Raw genomic sequence first — 19,205 nt, 5'->3', positions numbered from 1 at the left:
GCCTATCCCTACAGGATTTGCCACTTCGCCAGCTTCGCCAACTGCACCCAGACACACCAGCCCTGCTACTCCCTATGGCCTATACTCCCGACCGCGCCAGCAACGCCACCAACTGCTGCCGCCTATGCAGGTGCCCACACCTCCACCCTATGGCACTACCGCCCCCTGCTCCTCGCCAAAACTGCCTCCTTCTCCCCACCTGTCTCATCGCCTCCTCCCTAGTTCACTACCACCGCCTATGCCACTATCTCCAGACACCAGGCCGGTGATTCCTGCCAATCTGTCTCTATCAACCAACGCCACTACTCACCTCGCCGCTGCCAATTCGGCCAGCACCAGTTCAGCCACCTGCCTAACTCATCTTCACTGACTAAAGGTCTTGAGCTCTATATGCATATCTCAAGCCATCCAAAATTTGGGGATTCTGCTGAATTCCTCTCCCACTGCGCAAATCCCCATCCAACAACCCGACATTGCATAATTTCTACCTGATTTTTGCAAGGAATTTGGAGCCTTTTGGCATACAAACTCCAACATGTATCACAAGGCAGATTCCAGCTGCTATTCACAACAAACACACATTATTATCCATTATACACTCTATACTTCAGCAATGAAGTATTTGGCTGCAGACTTTGTCCATTATTGACAACATGGCATGTCAAGGAAATAATGATCAGAGCAACATTCTTGGTGTCCACACTTAGGAGAACAAACTTGATGGCACAAACAACCAATTGTGGAGTTTTATGGTCCACAATCTTTGATCAAGAGGCCTTGCACATTAGATATTTATGTGTAATGCTAAAGAAGAAGTGGTTGGTGCTATTGTTGTTGCTGCTGCCCCTTGTCCCCCCTCCTACCGAGGATCACAGAAAATGGAACTCCAAGGATACACACGTACTTTCTTTGATTGCCTTGTCAATAAAAAGGGCGGTTATTCCACACATTTGGTCTTGTAAGACCTCAAAATCAGCATGGGATATACTTGAGCATATGTTTGCAGCACCCAATGAGACCAGGATCTCCTATCTCTGCAAAGAGTTGGCCAATGTGAACATGGATGAGGGTGATCGTATGACAAATCACCTTACTCATATACAAGATTTGTATAAGCAGCTACTCAATGTTAATGAGGTCATTTAGGATGTTGAATTGGTAAACATCACACTAAACTCTCTTGCTGAGTTATATCTTGGTTTCCACACCTCTTTGATGTTGACTTGGGGGGGGAAAGAAGCAATAGCCCCTTACATTTGAGGAGTTGAAAGGCCTCTTGTTGTCAGAGGAACAGACTCGAAAGAATATTGCATTGCATTCAAGTGATGTGGCTATGCTTTCCAAGTTCAGAGACAAAGGAAAAGTTGGGCCAAATGCAAAAGATCAGCAAAAGGTTAAAATGCTCGACAGCCATCAAATGAGGCTGTCCAAGACATAGAAAAGTCTAAAAAGAAGAGAAAATGCCATTATTGCTAGAAGCCCAGTCACTATATTGATGAATGCAGAAAGAGATTGGCCAAAGAGGACCCTACTTTAGCTATCCAAGGGACATAAGCCAACAAATCTATTGATGATGATGCCTTGGCCAACTTTTTGGAGCAGGACTATGCATTTCTCACTTGCAAATATGATTCTTTGATGGATAATTCAACATTTAATGCTGCTGAAATGCAGCAAACATGGTATTTTGATAGTAATGCATCAAAGCATATAACTTCCGAGTGTTGAGAGAAAGTCATCTCCTGTGTCACGTCAGCAGTGCCATGTGGCAGCAATCGGACTGTCCGATTGCAATCGGCTGCATTACCTAATTATTTCAAGTATTTTTCAAGCATTCTTTTCAGCCTTTATAAGGCTGAGTCTCCAGCAGTCTTGCATACTTGTATCTGACAGATTTCAGCCTACTGGTGACGGAGACTGCACTCGGGGCTGACGGAGATCGAGGTCCTCGAGGTGGAGACATACGCAAATATTTTCTTTGCACCCGTGTATAATTGTACATCCTTATATAGTATTCTTCACTGCAGATTTCCTGTGTTTCACTATCTCTTTCTCTCTCTCTTCTCTCTATGTTCACTCTTTGTCACGGTCATTCGCTTCCGCATTGCTTCACTCTCACATGGTATCAGAGCATTGAAGGACTGAACTAGGGTGGACCTATCTGAATAGGAGTTTTCAGCGCGATACAAGGCTACGTTTTTCAGAGTTCAAGTGCGAACACGTGGGCTGCACATCAAAACAAGGCTGAGGCAAGCGTGGGCATGCAAAAAAAGAGAAGATTTGCTAAAGTTGTTGTTGTTTTTCTGCTATTAGAGAAGAAAGAAGGTTGCGTTTTTTGGATTCAAAGTGCAGATTTTACCTTTTCATCGCCACTGGCGACTGAAGAAGGTTTGGGAAGCGGAGAAAAGAACCCTAGCAAGCTGCGTTTTCACTATCAGAGGGGGTTTCTATCACCAGGTGGTGACGCTTTTTGCAATTGCTTTCCTTATTTACTTATATTTTTTATAAAAAAAATCTTTATTTGTTGTTGCTTTTTACCCCCAGAGGTCTCTTGGATTAAGCCGGGATCTTTGCATGGCCAGAAGAGGTAGCCATTGGAACAAATTGAACTAATGGTTTGTCTGAGCCTTAGGACCGGTTCCATATTGAATCGGCACTTAAGAATAGAATGCCAGTGGTTTGGGACTGTGTGCTTAGCCAATGGAGATGGTGCAGAACAATGAGCCTGGCCAAGACAAAAGATGCACATGTGAGAATGCTCATGGAATAAAAGTCACCGTAGCTGAGCCAGATTACACTTTTTAATGTGGTTGCAATGATAAAAGTTGCTCAGAACAACTTAAGGAATGCAGGGGTCACCATCCCTAAAATTTAGGAAGTTAGTATTTTTGGACCCCAAAATCTATTCACGTCATTATCTTCGTTTTTGCACGAGGATTAATTCTCTAGTCTGTGTCGAGGTCAAATTTTGCACCAATCATGGAGAATTTTAGACCAGAAGGTTTAAACGAGAAAATTGTTACATGTATGCCATGTGGCACAATCTCCCAAAAGAGAGAGAGAGAGAGAGAGAGAGAGTTTGAAAAAAAACGTAATAGACATAAGGGGCAGATCTAAGAATGAAGTTTTGAGGAGCTGAGGGCAGATTGCTACAAGAACATCAGCTATGGAGAGTACTTCTTCGACTCTGACTCATGTACGGAGATAGAGCTTGCTCCCTCTAGTCAACTCTCTCTCTATTCTCAGAGGAAATGCAATGCATGATGAGCTGATTCCATCGAAGGGTTTTTTAGCTCTAATTTAGTGCTGTTTGTGAGATTATTTTAAAACTCGAATCAAGCCAAGCTAAAAGGGATGTTGTTCTAGACATGTTGGACAATAAGAATAGTGAATTCAAAGATCTACAGACTGCAATTCTGCACATGAATCATTGAGTTTTGGTCACAGAAAATACTTTCCTAAAAGGGATGTTGTTCTGGACATGCTGGACACTAAGAATAGTGAATTCAGAGTTCTACAGACTGCAATTCTGCACATAAATCATTAAGTTATGGTTACAGAAAATGATTTCCTAAAAGGGATGTTGATCTGGTCATGCTGAACTGTCCTTATGCAGTTTGAATTTACTCAGAAAAAAATGAAAACCAACTGTTCACAAGTTATGTATTTTGAAACATTTCATTTTTGTAACTTTCCATCTTTTAATTGATAAAGAAATACCGAGAGGGGTGCCGGTCTTCGAGGCCAATCTGGAGTTGAGAGGGGAGTGAGGTCTCTGTGTTTGTGTATGTGTAAGAAAGACCGGGAATAAATTGAAGGAACTACCGCTTTATGTGAGTCATAGAACGGTTTTAGTTTCTTTTGCATTTGTGCAGGCATTGCAGGTGAAGATGCCTACAGAGACTGACGTGGAATTCCAAGCAATCATGGACCGGAAGATGCCTGTCTTACCAACTCTTCCATCAGATCAAAAGCTCGATGGTGACAATTACTGCATCTGGTGTGTGATGATGTTGGCCATACTGGAGTCTTATGATATTGTAGAGCTTATGATGGAGGAGATCGACCGGCCCTCGGTGAGAGATGAGTCCAAACTCTCTTCAAATGCTCGTGCGGAGTTGACTTAGGCCCAATCTCATTGGGACAACTTGAATGCCAGGATTCATTCTTTTCTTTTTCTGTCTTGTACAACAACCGTGATAGCCCATATAGAGCACTTGACGGTGGCTCGGGAGATATGGCCGGAGCTTGACCAGATGTACAACTTGATGACCCTTATGAAGAGGGTTTCTTTAGAGGTGCAAATGCGGACCTTGTCCATGAATAAGTCTTCTTTGCTTCATGAACACATCAACAGGGTTCAACAGCTTCAGATGGAGGTTCAAGATGCGGGGAAGCCAATTTCCTCTACAGACATAGCAATCACATTACTGTCCCAGTTGCCGCCACGATTCGGTGCCTTTTATTCCGCTCTTATTGCTTCAAGGCAGGAGTCAACTCTTCATTGGGAAGAGTTAGTTCCTATGGTCTTTGACCAAGAAGAACAATTGAAGGGACAAAATGCTTCGAAATCGAAGACACTGATTGGTCAAGCCTCTTAGAAGAAGGGGAAGGACCAAAAGAAGGAGGAGGACAACAAACCCAAGAAGGATAAAAGGAAAGAATCCACATGCTATATTTGTGGTAAGACCGGCCATTGGAAGAAGGACTGCCCCGACAAGGACAAGGACACCAAGAAGAAGAAGACAAAGGATTCTGAAGCAGTGGTTGCACCCTCATCAGTTGCTTTTCTACACTTAGCGATGTTGCCCACTTGCGACCCTCGAGTGGAAAGATTCTCATAGGAGACAGCTCTTCTGTGTCTATTGCTACACAGGGTAAGATGTAGTTGATTCCAGATGGACATGGTTGGTGCCCACACTTCCAAGGTGTTGCATGTGTCAGGCTTAGGGTATCATTTACTTTCGGTATATAAGATTTGTTCTCTTGGTCTCTTGGCAGAGTTTGACACTCATGATGTTTGAGTCCTTGATCGTGGATCGAGGAAGGTTCTCTCTTCAAGGTATAAGGAGAATGGCATCTACAAATTGAAGTCTTCTTTCGCTCTTACCTCTCAAACACAATCCGAGCTATAACATGCTTGGTTTGGCCACCTAAACTATGAGTATCTTCGGAAAGCGTCACGAGGATCGCTTGTTCTCGAGGTCTGCCAAACATAGTGGTGAGCCAATAAACATGTGTCTCCTACATTCGTGGAAAGCAGCATAGGGATGAGATTCCCAACAAAGCTTTGAGGCAGTCTACTTCACCTATGGAGCTTGTATCTACGGATCTTTGTGGCCTGATCAAAAACGAGTCCCTAAAGGGGAGCTCGTACTTCATGTTGACCATAGATGACTATAGCAAGATGACGTGGGCCTATTTCTTGGCATTGAAGTCAGAGACGTTCTCCCACTTCAAGGATTGGCTTCTCTTTGAGGAAAACCGATTCGGCCAGAGATTGAAGACCTTGCAATCAGACAAGGGTGATGAATTTGTTTCTAATGAGTTTGCTCATTTTTGTGCAGATAGAGGCATTCACCAGGAGTTTGCTCATACCAACACTCCTCAAGAAAATAGCATCTTAGAACGAAAGAACCGAAGTGTAATCGAGACGGCACACACCATGATGGAGCATCAACAGATACCTCAGTTTCTGTGAGCCTAGGCAGTGGCTACAATAGTCCACATCCTCAATCAATCTCCCACTTAGGTCGTTGACAGGATGACACCTTTTGAGGCTTACTTTGGGACTAAGCCTGATATCTCTTATTTTAGGATCTTTGGGTTTGATGCCTATGTGCACATCCCAAAGACGCAACGTGACAAATTTGAAGCAACTTCCCGACAACGGGTATTTGCTGGCTACAGCTCCCAGTCCCAAGGTTATCGCTTGTATGATCCCGTGAAGCGAGGTGTCTACACGAGCCAAGTTGTGTGGTTCGTGGAAGTTCCGGCCACCTCAGGCTACTGCATATAGATCTCCTTGTGGAGATCACCATGTAAGAAAGCAATTTTCACATCCATCTGTATGAGCTCCATATCTTGAAATGCAACTAAGCCCAAGATGGTTCACAATAAAGTCATTTTGACTACAAGAGAGAAGATTTCATCAAAATCAATTCCATGTTCTTGCTTGTACCCTTTAGCAACCAATCGTGCCTTGTACTATGGCAAAGAACCAAAAGTGACTTTTATTTTGTAAACCCATTTACATGGTAAAACTTTCTGCCCTTTAGGCAAATGCACCGAATCCCAAGTGCCATTTTTCATGAGAGATCCCATCTTTGAAAGCATAGCCTTATGCCATTTCTTGCTATCTTTTCTGTCCATTGTTTCCTAGAATCATGATGGCTCACCACAAATAGTCAACATGACATAATCAGTCATATAATTGACACCAAGAACAAACCTATCTAGCTGTCTTTGCAGTCGGTCAACCTACAAACCCAATTGGTCAAGATTTGATAGCTGTTCAGCCTACAAATCTGCATTAACAGCTTATTGCTCTGCAGGTCCAGCATGCTGTACAGCCGGTTATGGTTGTTCCAAAGGCATCTGTTCTTGCTGAGTTTATGGTACCTCATGGACAAGATCTTGTTGATCATTTTCAGCATCATTCCCTGCATTTTCAAGGACACTTACAGCAAGTATTTGCTGCTGTCTAACAGGCATTCTTTGCTGTCCAATCGGTACATCCTCTCGGAATGTTTGTGCATGCGATCTTCCCAGAATATAGCATCATTGCTGCGTACCACTTTTCTTTTCTCAAGATTCCATAATTGATACCCCATCTCACCTTCATCACCATATCCTAAGAAAACTACATTTACAGGACTTTGGCTCAAGTTTACTACGTTCTTCCTTGTGAATGTGCACAAAGGCCTCACAACCAAACACTCTCAAGTGACAATATGAAAGTGGCTTGCCCGACCACGCTTCTTGAGGGACTAAATTAATTTGCAGTACTAAATTAACCAAAAAGGTGGTTTGCTCGACCACTGTTTCCAACCAAAATTTGCAGTACTAAATTAACCAAAATAAAAGTCACCAAATGCAAGCCCAAATGTCACACAAGTAACCACGGTACACTGCAAGTACCAACCAGCAATGAAAATCCCAAGATTGCAAAAATTTCAAATCTGCAAATAGATTTTCAGAATTAGAGAGTGTCTCTTGCTGCACTCCTCAAGCAATTACTGACACATTTAGAGACCAAGGAAACAATTACATGTGAAAACCCCAAAATGTCACTGCAATTTCTGCTCCAAAAGCATTCCCTAGCACAAATTTTACAATTTTGATCAAAAGCCTCAAATTTTCAAAAGGAAATCCGTTTAGATTGCATCGATACATGTACCCAAGTGCATATACCAAATAGTTGTTGCACAAATTGAAGGGATTTTGCAAAGGCCCCAATTTTCCTAGATCCGGAGTGCACAAATTTCAGTGAAATTGAAGAAATTCCACTAAAATGTAAAAAGCCCCAAAATTTCTCACGGCAAATGTACACCAAATGTGTAATTTCTAAGTCAGATTGTCTTGTGAAAAGCCCCAATTTTATTCGTCAAAATTGCACATTGTGCTTGTGCATGTGAATGCCTAGCAAAGGGGAGAAAGAAAAATGGTAAAAATTAAAGAAATTTGATGAAAACTAAAGCGAGCTTGTCTTGGCGTTGAGCAGGACCCATCGCCTGCCGGTCGCGGGCCTGTTTTCATGTCGCCCACTTGGCACCTGACCAGCCAACCAGGTCCGTTTGACCTGCATCAAATCTGCGACTTGTTGCCTGTGCCTGACGAACCTGCGCTGCATGTCATTCGCGACCTGTCAACTGTGCCCGACGAACCTCCACTGCGCGTCAACTTGCGACCTGTCATATGTGCTGCCCAACCAGGTCCGCCACCTGCACGCTGTGTGTCAACCCATCAGAGCTGTTCACCTCTCTACTCGCGCAACCCGTCAATTGCTCGCCTGCACCCCGCTCTGATACCAGTTTGATAACATAGCTAGGATCGAGACAGAGTACTATGCAGACTGAGTGCAGAAAGAAGAGTGAGTTGAAGAAGTGAGTGCATGACACAATCAGTATTTGGTACAATGACGGGGTGTACCACTTTAGGTTTAGATAATATATAAAGTGCAAGAGTGTAAGGGTACTTTCACACCCGAACACCGTAAAAAACACGATGAGCCTTGATTCCCAACAGCTCGTTAGACCTACATTAGGAAAAATTGCAGATTTTAAAGCTAAATTAAAACATGCATTTGCTTTCTCAAGTGGTCTTGCTTTTTTCACACTCCATGACCCGTGCACACGTGCACGCAAATACACACACATATACACATCCCCCAGCCCTAGCCTCCATGCTTGCACACTTGTACATTGGCATCCCATTGTGGAGATTTCCAGCATGAGAGTTGTCCTTGGAGTGGATGTAAGTCTAATCATTATTGGTCCCTCTTCACTGTGGTAATGTACTATTTGTATCTTCTTATATTGCACACAAGTGGATTCCAATCATGTATCTTGTGTTTTTTTTGTATTTGTGTGTTCACGTTGACGTTTTGTCTCTACACTGTTTGATCTTGTCCCTCCCCTTGCACAATGTATCATCATTCTAACAACATGTTCTTTATATGAAAAGAAGAACCAAAATGGTGAAAAGACATGGGCACACTAACAAAAAAAAAAACGAAATCCAGGGAAAACTCAGCCCTTGGTGGGAGAAAGCATGGGTTGGTGGTACAAGAAAAGGACCAATCATTTCCATGGACTTATACAAGGAAAGAAAAGGAAAGGGGTTCAACAAAGTGTGCATGGGGGATTGTTTTAGGTAGAAGCATGCAAAAGACAAGTTAACATTACGGAACTCCCTTTATACAATAGTAAAGATACAGAATATTAGTCCACCAACTGAATCTAATCATCACATCTGCTTCCGTGTTTACCAGCTTTACACAAACAACTACTAGCAAAAGGCACATTAGTTTCCAAGATTCAATAAAGCAAACTGTCTCAGTCAACTCAAGGATCGTACTCAAAAGTTACTTGTCACAAACCTTCCTATTGTCCTCCACATAGGATCTCAGCAGATATCGTGTGTATTTTATTCTATCATCCTCTGATACCAACGACAGAACCATATCCTCGCCAACAGCAGCACGGCAAGAAGGATCAGGACATCGTAAAGTTAGACAGCCTGGTCCATCATTAATGGCCGTATGGATATATCCTGATACATTATAAGACGCGTAATTAGCCAGAAACAATTCATTTGGTAAATAATGTCACAATCTCTTTGCATTAATTGCTAAAAATTCAGTTTCAAAAGCACCTGTCCAGCATGAATCACAAAAATGGTGGCCACAAGCTGCAGCCTTCATTCTCCCTGAAGGATAGGATTCGAAGCATATTCCACAAGTAAGCTGCAGTATTTACAACTCCAGATTTTCAAAGATGCAGGTGAACTTTAAGTTTCAGTGATAAAAAAGTTATAGCAATCAACTACTGAAGAGCACTAAATTAGCAAAAGTATATGAATATGTTGTTGACCATAGTCGATAGCTAAATCCATTGATCAAGGGAACGACTGGAAACAAATCTGATCTATTTAAGTTACAGATTTATCATAGGAATTCATATGTGGAATAAGCTTACTGGTGGATTATCACTATAACTATTTTAGACTTCAGAAATCCAGAAAGCCATATATCTCATTTCCACTCCACCAATACTCTTTCCCAATAGAGAAATTACAAGTGAATTCCAAGGATTCTATTTGTTCACACTGACATTCTCATATTATGGTCCAACCACAAATTAGAATCCTCTCTCCTTAGCATGCACTCATAATCTCTTCAGCCTAAAGGGATTTTATCTTTTTAGACTCGCATTGGCACATAAAAATAACTGCCTGTGCTTGGCACAAACTCATAACCTTCATAAGCTTTCAATAGCCCAAACATGGTCAATTTTATCTTGAACCAAAAAAACCCAAGTGTGCAGACTTCAAAGCAGTAGTTGATGCAATATGAACCTCTACAAGGTTTCTAATATGAAACATCCAAGGTCTGGGAAACATAACATAGCCAAAGTAAAACCTTATTGTTTAAGCTCATTATTGAATGTCTTTGTCCAGGCAAGAAGTCTAGAAGAAACTATTGATATGGAGGTTACAATTTACTACACCTACAGCTTCAGTGACAAAGCGGCCTTGCCTTTTTATTCTTGTGTTCCTTGTCTTTCAGTCTTGTCCATACGCTTCTGCATTTGCTACACTCTAACATGGTAACAAAGTGGTGGCGTATGAGGGTTGATTGATCATGAGAAGACCTGAACTTGAGGGTTCTTCGCAACAAAAGTTTGTGTCTTCAGTATTCTAGGGCTGAGGTAAAAGTCAATGAGTTTTCATCACATCCAATGGTTTGAACTCATTTGGGCCGAGAGGAAAAAGCCCTACCAAGCACCGTGTTGAAAGTCAATGGGGGCTGCCCTTGTTTTGTGCAGGTTATCCCATTAACAATGTCTACCAAGATCGGCACGGAGTATTAGACTATCATGGACCATAAGGTCCACGTGTTACCGGCTCTTCCTTCACATCAGAAGCTCAATGGGGAGAATTGCCACATCTGGCAGGTAATGATGTTTGCCATCCTGGAGTCCTATGATTTGGCGGAGCTTGTGATCGAGGCTATAGACCGCCCTACAACCCATGATTCCTCCATACCATGAACTACAGCTGTGGGAGTTCTGTTCATAATATAAATAGCAGTATGAATAGCCTCAGACAAAAAATGCTTAGGCATATTCTTTTCAGACATCAAGGCATGTGCAACTTCTGCAATATGCCTGTTTTTCCTTTCTGCAACACCATTTTGTTGTGGGGTATACCTGCATGTGAACTGTCTCTTTATCCCATGAGACCTCAGAAAATCACTGAACTCATTTAATAAGTACTCTCCCCCTATGATAAAGTTGAGTTGCTCAAGGGACAAGCACATTGGGACAAACTAAATGCCCGCATCCACTCTCTCCTCTTTCTCTCTTTCTCTCCAAGTGTTATTGCTCATTGTGGTTAGCTTCGTGAGCCCGCCAGAGCCTGCGCTTGGCCCCCCCCCGATTGCCTACTCGCTAGCGCCTGCTTGCCCAACTGCCTGCCCGCCAGTGCATGCTCCCGCGTCTGCCCGCGGCTCGAGACCCACCCGATTGTGCCTACACCATGGTATCGGTATCCCACCAGGCTCCGCCCTCTGTGTCAGCGATCATCGACCTGCGGTTCTACCCTTTGCCTCACACACGAAAAGACCTCCCTAGTCGACCTACTCCGATGCCTCCATCCTATGCTGCATGTTCATAACACTAGAATTCGTTGCTCCCTCCGTCTGCAACATCCCCCCCCCCCCCCCCCCGGGTATCAGAGCAACTAGATTGGTAGCCCTCAGCAGTGACGTGCAATGGAAACCTCTGGTCAGACGCTAGAGCATTCTGCGAGTCCCCCGAATCAAACACCTTGCGCATCGTCCTCTTTGAGGAACAGCTCCTTTCCGTCCATGCCACAGAGCTGAAACTAAAAGAAACAACAATCTTGGACAGGTCATAGGACACTCTCCATCCAGGGCCCAGCTTCGGGATTGGCTTCACTCCACGCTACGCATTGGCACAGCGCAAATTGCGGAGGCAGTTCTCATGGGTCAAGAGACACAGTGGATGAGTTCGCGCTCCACAACACGTTTCCTAGACACCCAGTCACCCTTCTATTCCCCGAACTAGCGGTAGAGTATCGTGAGTTAGTGGAGGACTTTGGACGGCTTTTCAACACAATTCTTCCACCCTCCTTTGCACATGCAGTGACAGCCACAAGAGTCCTAAAGATACAGGTGGCTCTAAAAGATACAAAGAACATACCTAAAGTTCTTGAGATTGAGGCAAGCAGACACTCTTTCACGCAGCACGTTATTGTGACAGCATAGCCTAGCCAATGCTTGCAATGCCATGACTTTGGGCATCAGGCAGTAGACTGCACGCATTTTGAAGCCAAGGCGGCTCAACCAACAGAACCGCAAGTGGATGTTAGCAGTTTTACACGTGTCTAGTGACACCAGAGAGGGAGATGGAAGGGGGGGGCTCAGCCAACCCCTCAGACACAACCACGATAGTAGAGAGCAGGAGGGTGGGCGACCGGCCCCTATCTGAACACCCTGCAGCACCCCCCCTACTCATCCCACCTAGTAGGATCACAGGCCTCCACCCTCACCACCCACTGAGGCGTCCCAGGCGCCCCCCCATCCAAGATCCCACATGCCCCTCCCCTCATGGATTCCCCCCCCCCCCCCCAAAACCCTATCCCACGACCTCCCCCCTCCGAGGCACTCACCTCCCTTCAAACCCGCCTCATACTTCCAATCACCCCACCACCCCTAACTCCCCTTCCCCACCATCTCCTCGCCAATCATCCCCCCCCCCCCCCCCCCGATCTTCACCCAATACGTGCGTCCCCCCATCCATCCCCCCCCTTCCCACAGGGGGTGACAAGCCTCACACTCCCATATCTACTCCTCACCAACAGCCCACCAACCCCCCCTCCCCATACAGCCACCAGCTCATCTGGTCCAACCGCCTATCACACTTTCCCTCGACAGCACAATTGCTCCCCCATGAGTTTTTCTTGAATGGTCCGTGATCTTATTTGAGAGTTGCGGAGCGCGGAGAGTTTCCATTACCTCTAGAGGTAGGGATCTTCCTGGTCCGCAAGTCAAGGAGCAGTAAGATCCATTTACTAGCACCACCAGATGGACCAAACTATGCTTTCTTTTTTCAGACCCCTCCTTCAGGAGATTGGACAATGACACAGAGAGAGAAGGAGGTGAGGGTCCAAGTTGCACACCACATCTCCCAGTGGATGGGGGAAGGAGGGCTAGCACTTTTTTCCAGCAGTGGTCAAGGTGCATGATGGACATTAACTGGTGGGTTGGAGCCGAGGTCCCACATCTACGCATTATTTTTCGAGCCCCTCCACAGTGGAGTTCACCGATGGATGTGATCGAGTGGCCCCTCGCACAGGCTACCCGGTTCTACCAATGTACAGAGTCACACCTCTCAGCCTGGCTGATAGACGCCCTAGTGGTACCACCTGGAGCATCTATCACCCCCATGGTCCACCCGAGAGCCACCATGGGGCAATGGAGTTCACCCTCCAAGTCTGCGGCCAAGCACATCCACATGCCCCATAGTTCTTATTCATCAACAGCTTCCGCACCAACAGATGCTTGTTCGGCCAGTCACAGGTTTCCCCATGAGTCTACACCTAACATCTTGGAACATAAACAGCCTCCACTACAATGGGGCACACGGTTCTAGGAAATTGATTGTTCGGCAAGAGTTGCAGCTTGCTCTTGCCGGACGGATCGACATCTTACTTCTTCAAGAGCACAAGCTCACTCCCTCCTAGGCCCATCAAGTGGGGAAGGTACTTCCAGGCAGCTCACACACATACTGGGAGTACTCCATCGGTGCCCATGACAGGAGTGGAGGCGTATGCACCTCTATTGGCCCAAGCCTCACCGCCTGTGTACGAGACCATAGGACGATTATGGCAAGGAGGGTCCTATGGATCAAACTGGATATAGGGGACTTGTGCCTTGGAGTCCTCAATGTTTATGCTCCTACTGAGATTAAGGCACGCAGCAAGTTCTGGATGGAGATCGCAGCAAGACTTCTAAAGATGGACTCTTGGATTGTTGGAAGAGACTTCAACAACCTGGAGGCGTTAGAGGACCAGTAGGGCAGAGGCAGAGATTACCAAGGTATTGCACGGGAGGAGCAGGAGACATGGGAGGTCTTCCTCCTCGCAGTAGGAGCACATGATGCTTGGCGGGACGCATCTTTCCACAGGAGGGAGAGGTCATTGGACTTCTCTTGCGGATACAGGCGGCTGGGCAGAGCTCTTCTAGAGCGGCTGGACCGGTTCTATGTGGGAGAGTGGGGGGTGCTCTCCCGGAGGCCTGGTAGGGCAATTAGCTGGTACCACTTTGTCTGATCACTGCCCGGTTCTCCTCACTCTTGATGCTTTTGCTTCAGCCCATGACATGCAATCTTGTCAGATCCCAAACTCGATCTATAGTAGGGAGAAGATGAGGAGATAGATTGAGCAGCTCTGGACTAGGGAGTGGGCCAAGGTGGACTGGATCGCAGAGGTGAGGAGGGAGATTGACTCAACGATCCCTCAGGAGTGGATAGACCCCCCGACCTAAGAGCTGGTGGAGCCTGGGGAGGTGTGGGCTACTAGATTCTCACCGACAAGTATCCCCTTATACGTGACAGATAGAGTAGGTGGTGCCCCTTGCGGGACTTTCATCACTGTGCACGATTTTGTTGTTGTTGTTGTTTGTTTGGGGGGGGGGGGGTGTGTCTGGTTCTTGGTAGAGGGCAGCAAGATAAGGAGATTGGTGCTCTTTCCTGGAGGAGGATTCGTGTTCGGACTCCAATGTACCCTGGGAGGAGTTGCAAGAGTGGTGCCTTTGGATATGGGAGAGCAAGCTACTTGATGAGTTGAAGTGGGATCCTAGAGAGTGGCTATGGTCAGTCACTACGGTCGCTAAGAAGCCTTTGAGGTTCTTGGAGTCGTATGGAGAGGGGCCTGTCGTATTCTCCGACAAGTAGCACCCAGCCTTGGTTGCATCTCGTGGGGTCTTTTTGCTAGTAGGCAGTCAACCAGGGCCATCACCTTTTGTATGAGGCCGAGATGCAAGACACGATCTTTCTCATCGAGGCTAGGTCTTGTGCAGTGGTCGGCTTGGAGACTCTACCCAGCCGCTAAGTATTGGAGCTTACAACAGAGTGCTCAAAGGTATGGGAGATCATAGGGAGTCTTACAGGATGGCACATTTGGAAGGCACGCTGTCAGGTGGTCTTTAGCAGGGAGTGCCTTTCAGTATATGCGACTTTGCCAGAGTTGTGGACCTCCATCATCCACTCCCTCTGCAACTGTTGGGACCAGGTGCAGGGTGAGTCTCATGCTCGTAGGGAGCTCCGTTTTCACTTTTTGCTCACTTGGGGCAGCCAAGACCTATTCTGCATAATGCAGGCGAGCAGCCCCAGATGGCGATACACCCCCCCCCCCCCCCCCCAAATCCATGGCTTCTTGCCGCCATCCCCCCTAGACCACCTTGAGAGGCTTGTATACATGATGGACTTACGATTTGCATCAGCTCCAACTAGTCTGTTGAGCACGCACACTTCATTGTAATCAGCCTTCTGAGTAATATAATTAGCCACATTTTACTTGCAAAAATTTTTGTTATTACTCACATCCAGCACTTGACAATGGCTCGGGAGATATGGCTAGAGTTAGATCAAATGTACAATTGGATGACTGTGTTTATGAAGCAAGTGTCTCTAGAGGTTTAGATGCACACTTCAAGTCCCCATAAGTTTTCTTCTATATGGGAGCGTGCCAATAAGCTTCAGCAATTGCAAATGCACGTCCAAAATGCACGAAAAGTGATTACCTTAAGAGGACATAGTGATAGCTTTTCTTTTGTAGTTAATCCCCCGATTTAGTGCATTCCATTCCATCTCTTCACGGCGGACTGAGACCCTTAAGTAGGAGGAGTTGGTTTCAATGGTCTTGGACCAAGAGGAACAACTCAAAGGTCACAACACTCCCCAATCAAAAGCTTTGACTGGTCAACCTTTCCAACAAAAGAAGAAGAAAAATGACAAAAAGACCAAGCAAGATATAGCCAAGGAGTCTACTTGTTACATTTGTGGTAGGATAGGTCATTTGAAGAAGGATTGCCCCAACAAGGACAGGGATACCAAGAAGGAGAAGACTACAAAGGACTCGGGAGCAATGGCCGGTTCTTCATCGGTTGCTTTCCTCCATTTGGAGGTGATAGAGGATGTTCCTCGAACAGCCACTAATGCAACGATGTTGGCCTCGAAGTCTCATGAGTGGATTGTGGATGGTGGCACTTCCCACCACACGACTCCTTCTTCAAATGGTGTTGCTCGTATGCGTCGAGTGCATAGGAAAATTTTCATAGGTGACAGCTCTTCAATTCCTATCAAAGGCAAAGGTGATAGCTAATTCCAGATGGGCAAGGTGGTGCATACACATCAAAGGTTCCCAAAGTACCAAGTTTGAGGTATCATCTTCTTTCAATGAGCAAGATTTGTGATCTTGGTTTGATACTTGAGTTTAATAAGGACTCTTTTCGAGTTCTTGATGGGTTGCATATCTCAACAAGTTCTTTGTGCAATCAGCTTTTTGAGTAATATAATTAGCCACATTTTACTTGCCAAAAAAAAAAAACATGTAAAATTGCAAGAATTGGCACTATGAAACTGGAATTTCAACATGCCCCAGTGTTTGTTTTGCATAATGTGAGACATGTACCTTAGCTCAAGAAAAGCTTGAAAAGCACAAGGCAACTAAATGATGAAGGCTATCACACTACCTTTGGGGATAGCAAATGGAAAATTTGTAAGAGTTCTCGCATTGTTGCCAAGGGGTCCAAAAGTGATACCTTTTATCCTTTGCATGTATCTAGTGTGTGCGTGACCATGTAAACGCCATAACTAAGCAGCCAGGTGTTTCTTTGTGGCATAGCCGGTCGGGACACATGAGTCAATCTGGAATGAAAGTGCTCTCTCGTTTGGGTTATTTACCGTCTTTGAGGTATGCTGATTTTGAACAGTGGGATCATTGTATTTATAGTAAACATGCTCAAACGCCATACAAAAAATCTCTTTCTCTAAAGTCTTCACCCTTAGAGCTGGTACATTCAGATGTATGTCAAATGCAAGGATTATCTTTAGGGGGAAAGAAGTATCTCATTACCTTTGTTGATGATGCCACACCCAAAGTCTGGATTTATCCAATTCGTAGGAAAGACGAGGCCTTGGATAAATTTCAAAAATTCCTTGCACTTGCAGAAAATTAGACCAGCAAGACATTAAAATGCCTTCGCTCTAACAATGGTGGGGAATATGTGTCCAAATCCTTTCAAGCCTTTTGTGACAGCAAAGGGATTAAAAGGCAGCCTACTGCCCCTCATAATCTGCCCCAAAATGGTGTTGCAAAGCATATGAACAAGACCATTCAAGAACGTGTTGCTTTACCCCATGGATTTTGCGCAAAGGCTGTTATGACAGATGTACACTTGATTAATCGGTCACCAAACAGATCTTTTGGGAAAGGGGTTCCCTCAAGAAAAGTGGTCGAGCAAGCCACCTTCATATGCTCGCTTGAGAGTGTTTGGCTACGAGGCATTTGTGCACATTCGTAAGGAAGAATGCAGCAAACTTGAGCCAAAGTCCTGTACATGTATTTTCCTAGGATATGGTGATGAAGGTGAGATGGGGTATCGATTATGGGATCCTGAGAAAAGAAAAGTAGTACACAACAATGATATCATCTTCCGGGAAGATCGCATGCACAAGCAGCCCGAAAGAACAGAGGTCACAAGGGTTGTATTCCAGGAGGATGTACCAAGGACAACGAACAATGCCCGTTAGACAACAGCAAATACCTGCTGTAAATGTCCCCGAAAATGCAAGGAATGATGCTGAAAATGATCAACAGGATCTTGCCCATGATGTCCCACAAATTCAACAAGAACATGTGCCTTTGGAACAACCTGAACCAATTGTACAGCATGCTGAACCTGCAGAACAGCAACCTGTTGGTGCAGATTTGCAGGCTGAACAGCCAGCAAATCTTGACCATTGGGTCGGTAGGTCGACCGGAGTGCAAAAACAGCTACATAGATTTGTTCCTGGTGTAAACTATGTGGCTGATTATGTCATGTTAATAGATTGTGGTGAACCATCATGCTTCCAAGAAGCAATGGACAGACAAGATAGTAAGAAATGGCACAAAGCAATGCTATCAGAGATGGAATCCCTCATGAAGAATGGCTTGCCAAAAGGACAAAAAGTGTTACCCTGCAAATGGGTTTACAAAATGAAAGCCACTTCTGGTTCTTTGCCAAGTACAAGGCATGTTTGACTGCTAAAGGGTACAAGCAAGAACATGGAATTGATTTTGATGAAATCCTTTCTCCTGTAGTCAAAATGACTGCTTTACGAACCATCTTGGGCTTGGTTGCATTTGAAGACATAAAACTCATACAAATGGATGTAAAAACCGCCTTCTTACATGGTGATCTGCATGAGGAGATCTATATGCAGCAGCCCGAAGGCTTTGTTGCAAAGGGAAAAGAGCACATAGTATGTAAACTCCACAAGAGTTTGTATGGGCTGAAGCAAGCACCACGAGAATGAGCAAATGACAGCCTTATTCTCTTGGTTTTGTATATGAATGGCATGCTAATTGCAGGCAAGGATGTTCTTGCCTTGGACTCCTTGAAGTAGAGTTTACACAATAGCTTTGATATGAAAGATTTTGATGAGGCAAATCACATTCTTGGCATGTGTATACTCAGAGACAGATCAAAGAATCTTCTTTATCTGTCACAACAGGAGTATGTCACGAAAGTTCTGCAACATTTCAATATGGAGGGGGGGAAAGCCATTAGTGTACCATTGCCTCCATATGTGAAACTTAGTGCAAATGACAGCCCAACATCAAATGATGGAAAGGCTGAAATGGCCAAGATACCCTATGTTTCACATGTTGGTAGCTTGATGTATGATATGGTTGCTGCACGTCCTGACATTGCATTTACGGTGGGAGTGATTAGCAGATACATAGCATATCCTAGCAAAAAGCATTGGGAAGCAGTGAAGGGTATCATGAGATACCTTAGGGGCACAAAGGATTTGTGTATCTGTTTTGGTGAGCAGAAGTCATCTGTTGTTGGTTTCACAGATGCACACTACGCCAGCTATCCTGACCGCAAGAAGTCTGCTTCAGGATATGTGTTCATATTCACAGGAGAGAAGCAGTCTCTTGGATATCTAGGCTGCAAAAGTGTGTTGCATTGTCTACTACAAAGGCAGAATATGCGATTGCCACGAAGGCATGCAAAGAGGCTTTATGGCTTTCACGTCTGGTTAGAGAGCTTGGTATTACAGAGGTTCCTATCCTCTACTATGACAATTAGAGTGCTATCATGCTAGCATGGAATCTTGTCTTTCACGCAAAGACAAGCACATACGTGTGAAGTATCACTTTATCAAGGATTGACAGCAACGGCATTG

General features: G+C 44.9%; 1 protein-coding gene across 3 annotated transcripts in view; it reads right to left on the bottom strand.

The window, feature by feature from the left end:
* LOC148031507 (putative E3 ubiquitin-protein ligase ARI8) overlaps window positions 1-19,205 on the bottom strand; it is a 114,893-nt gene that overhangs the window by 37,364 nt on the left and 58,324 nt on the right. For all 3 annotated transcript variants that reach the window (XM_087685018.1, XM_087685019.1, XM_087685017.1), the window contains exons 4-5: window positions 9,376-9,466; window positions 9,101-9,273 (exon numbers count right to left, since the gene is read on the bottom strand). In XM_087685018.1, the coding sequence (XP_087541144.1) occupies window positions 9,101-9,273; window positions 9,376-9,466 (264 nt within the window). The remainder of the gene's footprint in view (window positions 1-9,100; window positions 9,274-9,375; window positions 9,467-19,205) is intronic.

This window comes from Lygodium microphyllum, chromosome 9 (genome assembly GCF_053477565.2).
Source record: "Lygodium microphyllum isolate KBCC chromosome 9, Lygodium_microphyllum_v1.1.10, whole genome shotgun sequence".
Taxonomy (NCBI): domain Eukaryota; kingdom Viridiplantae; phylum Streptophyta; class Polypodiopsida; order Schizaeales; family Lygodiaceae; genus Lygodium; species Lygodium microphyllum.
This window is presented reverse-complemented; position numbering and strand designations above follow the sequence as displayed.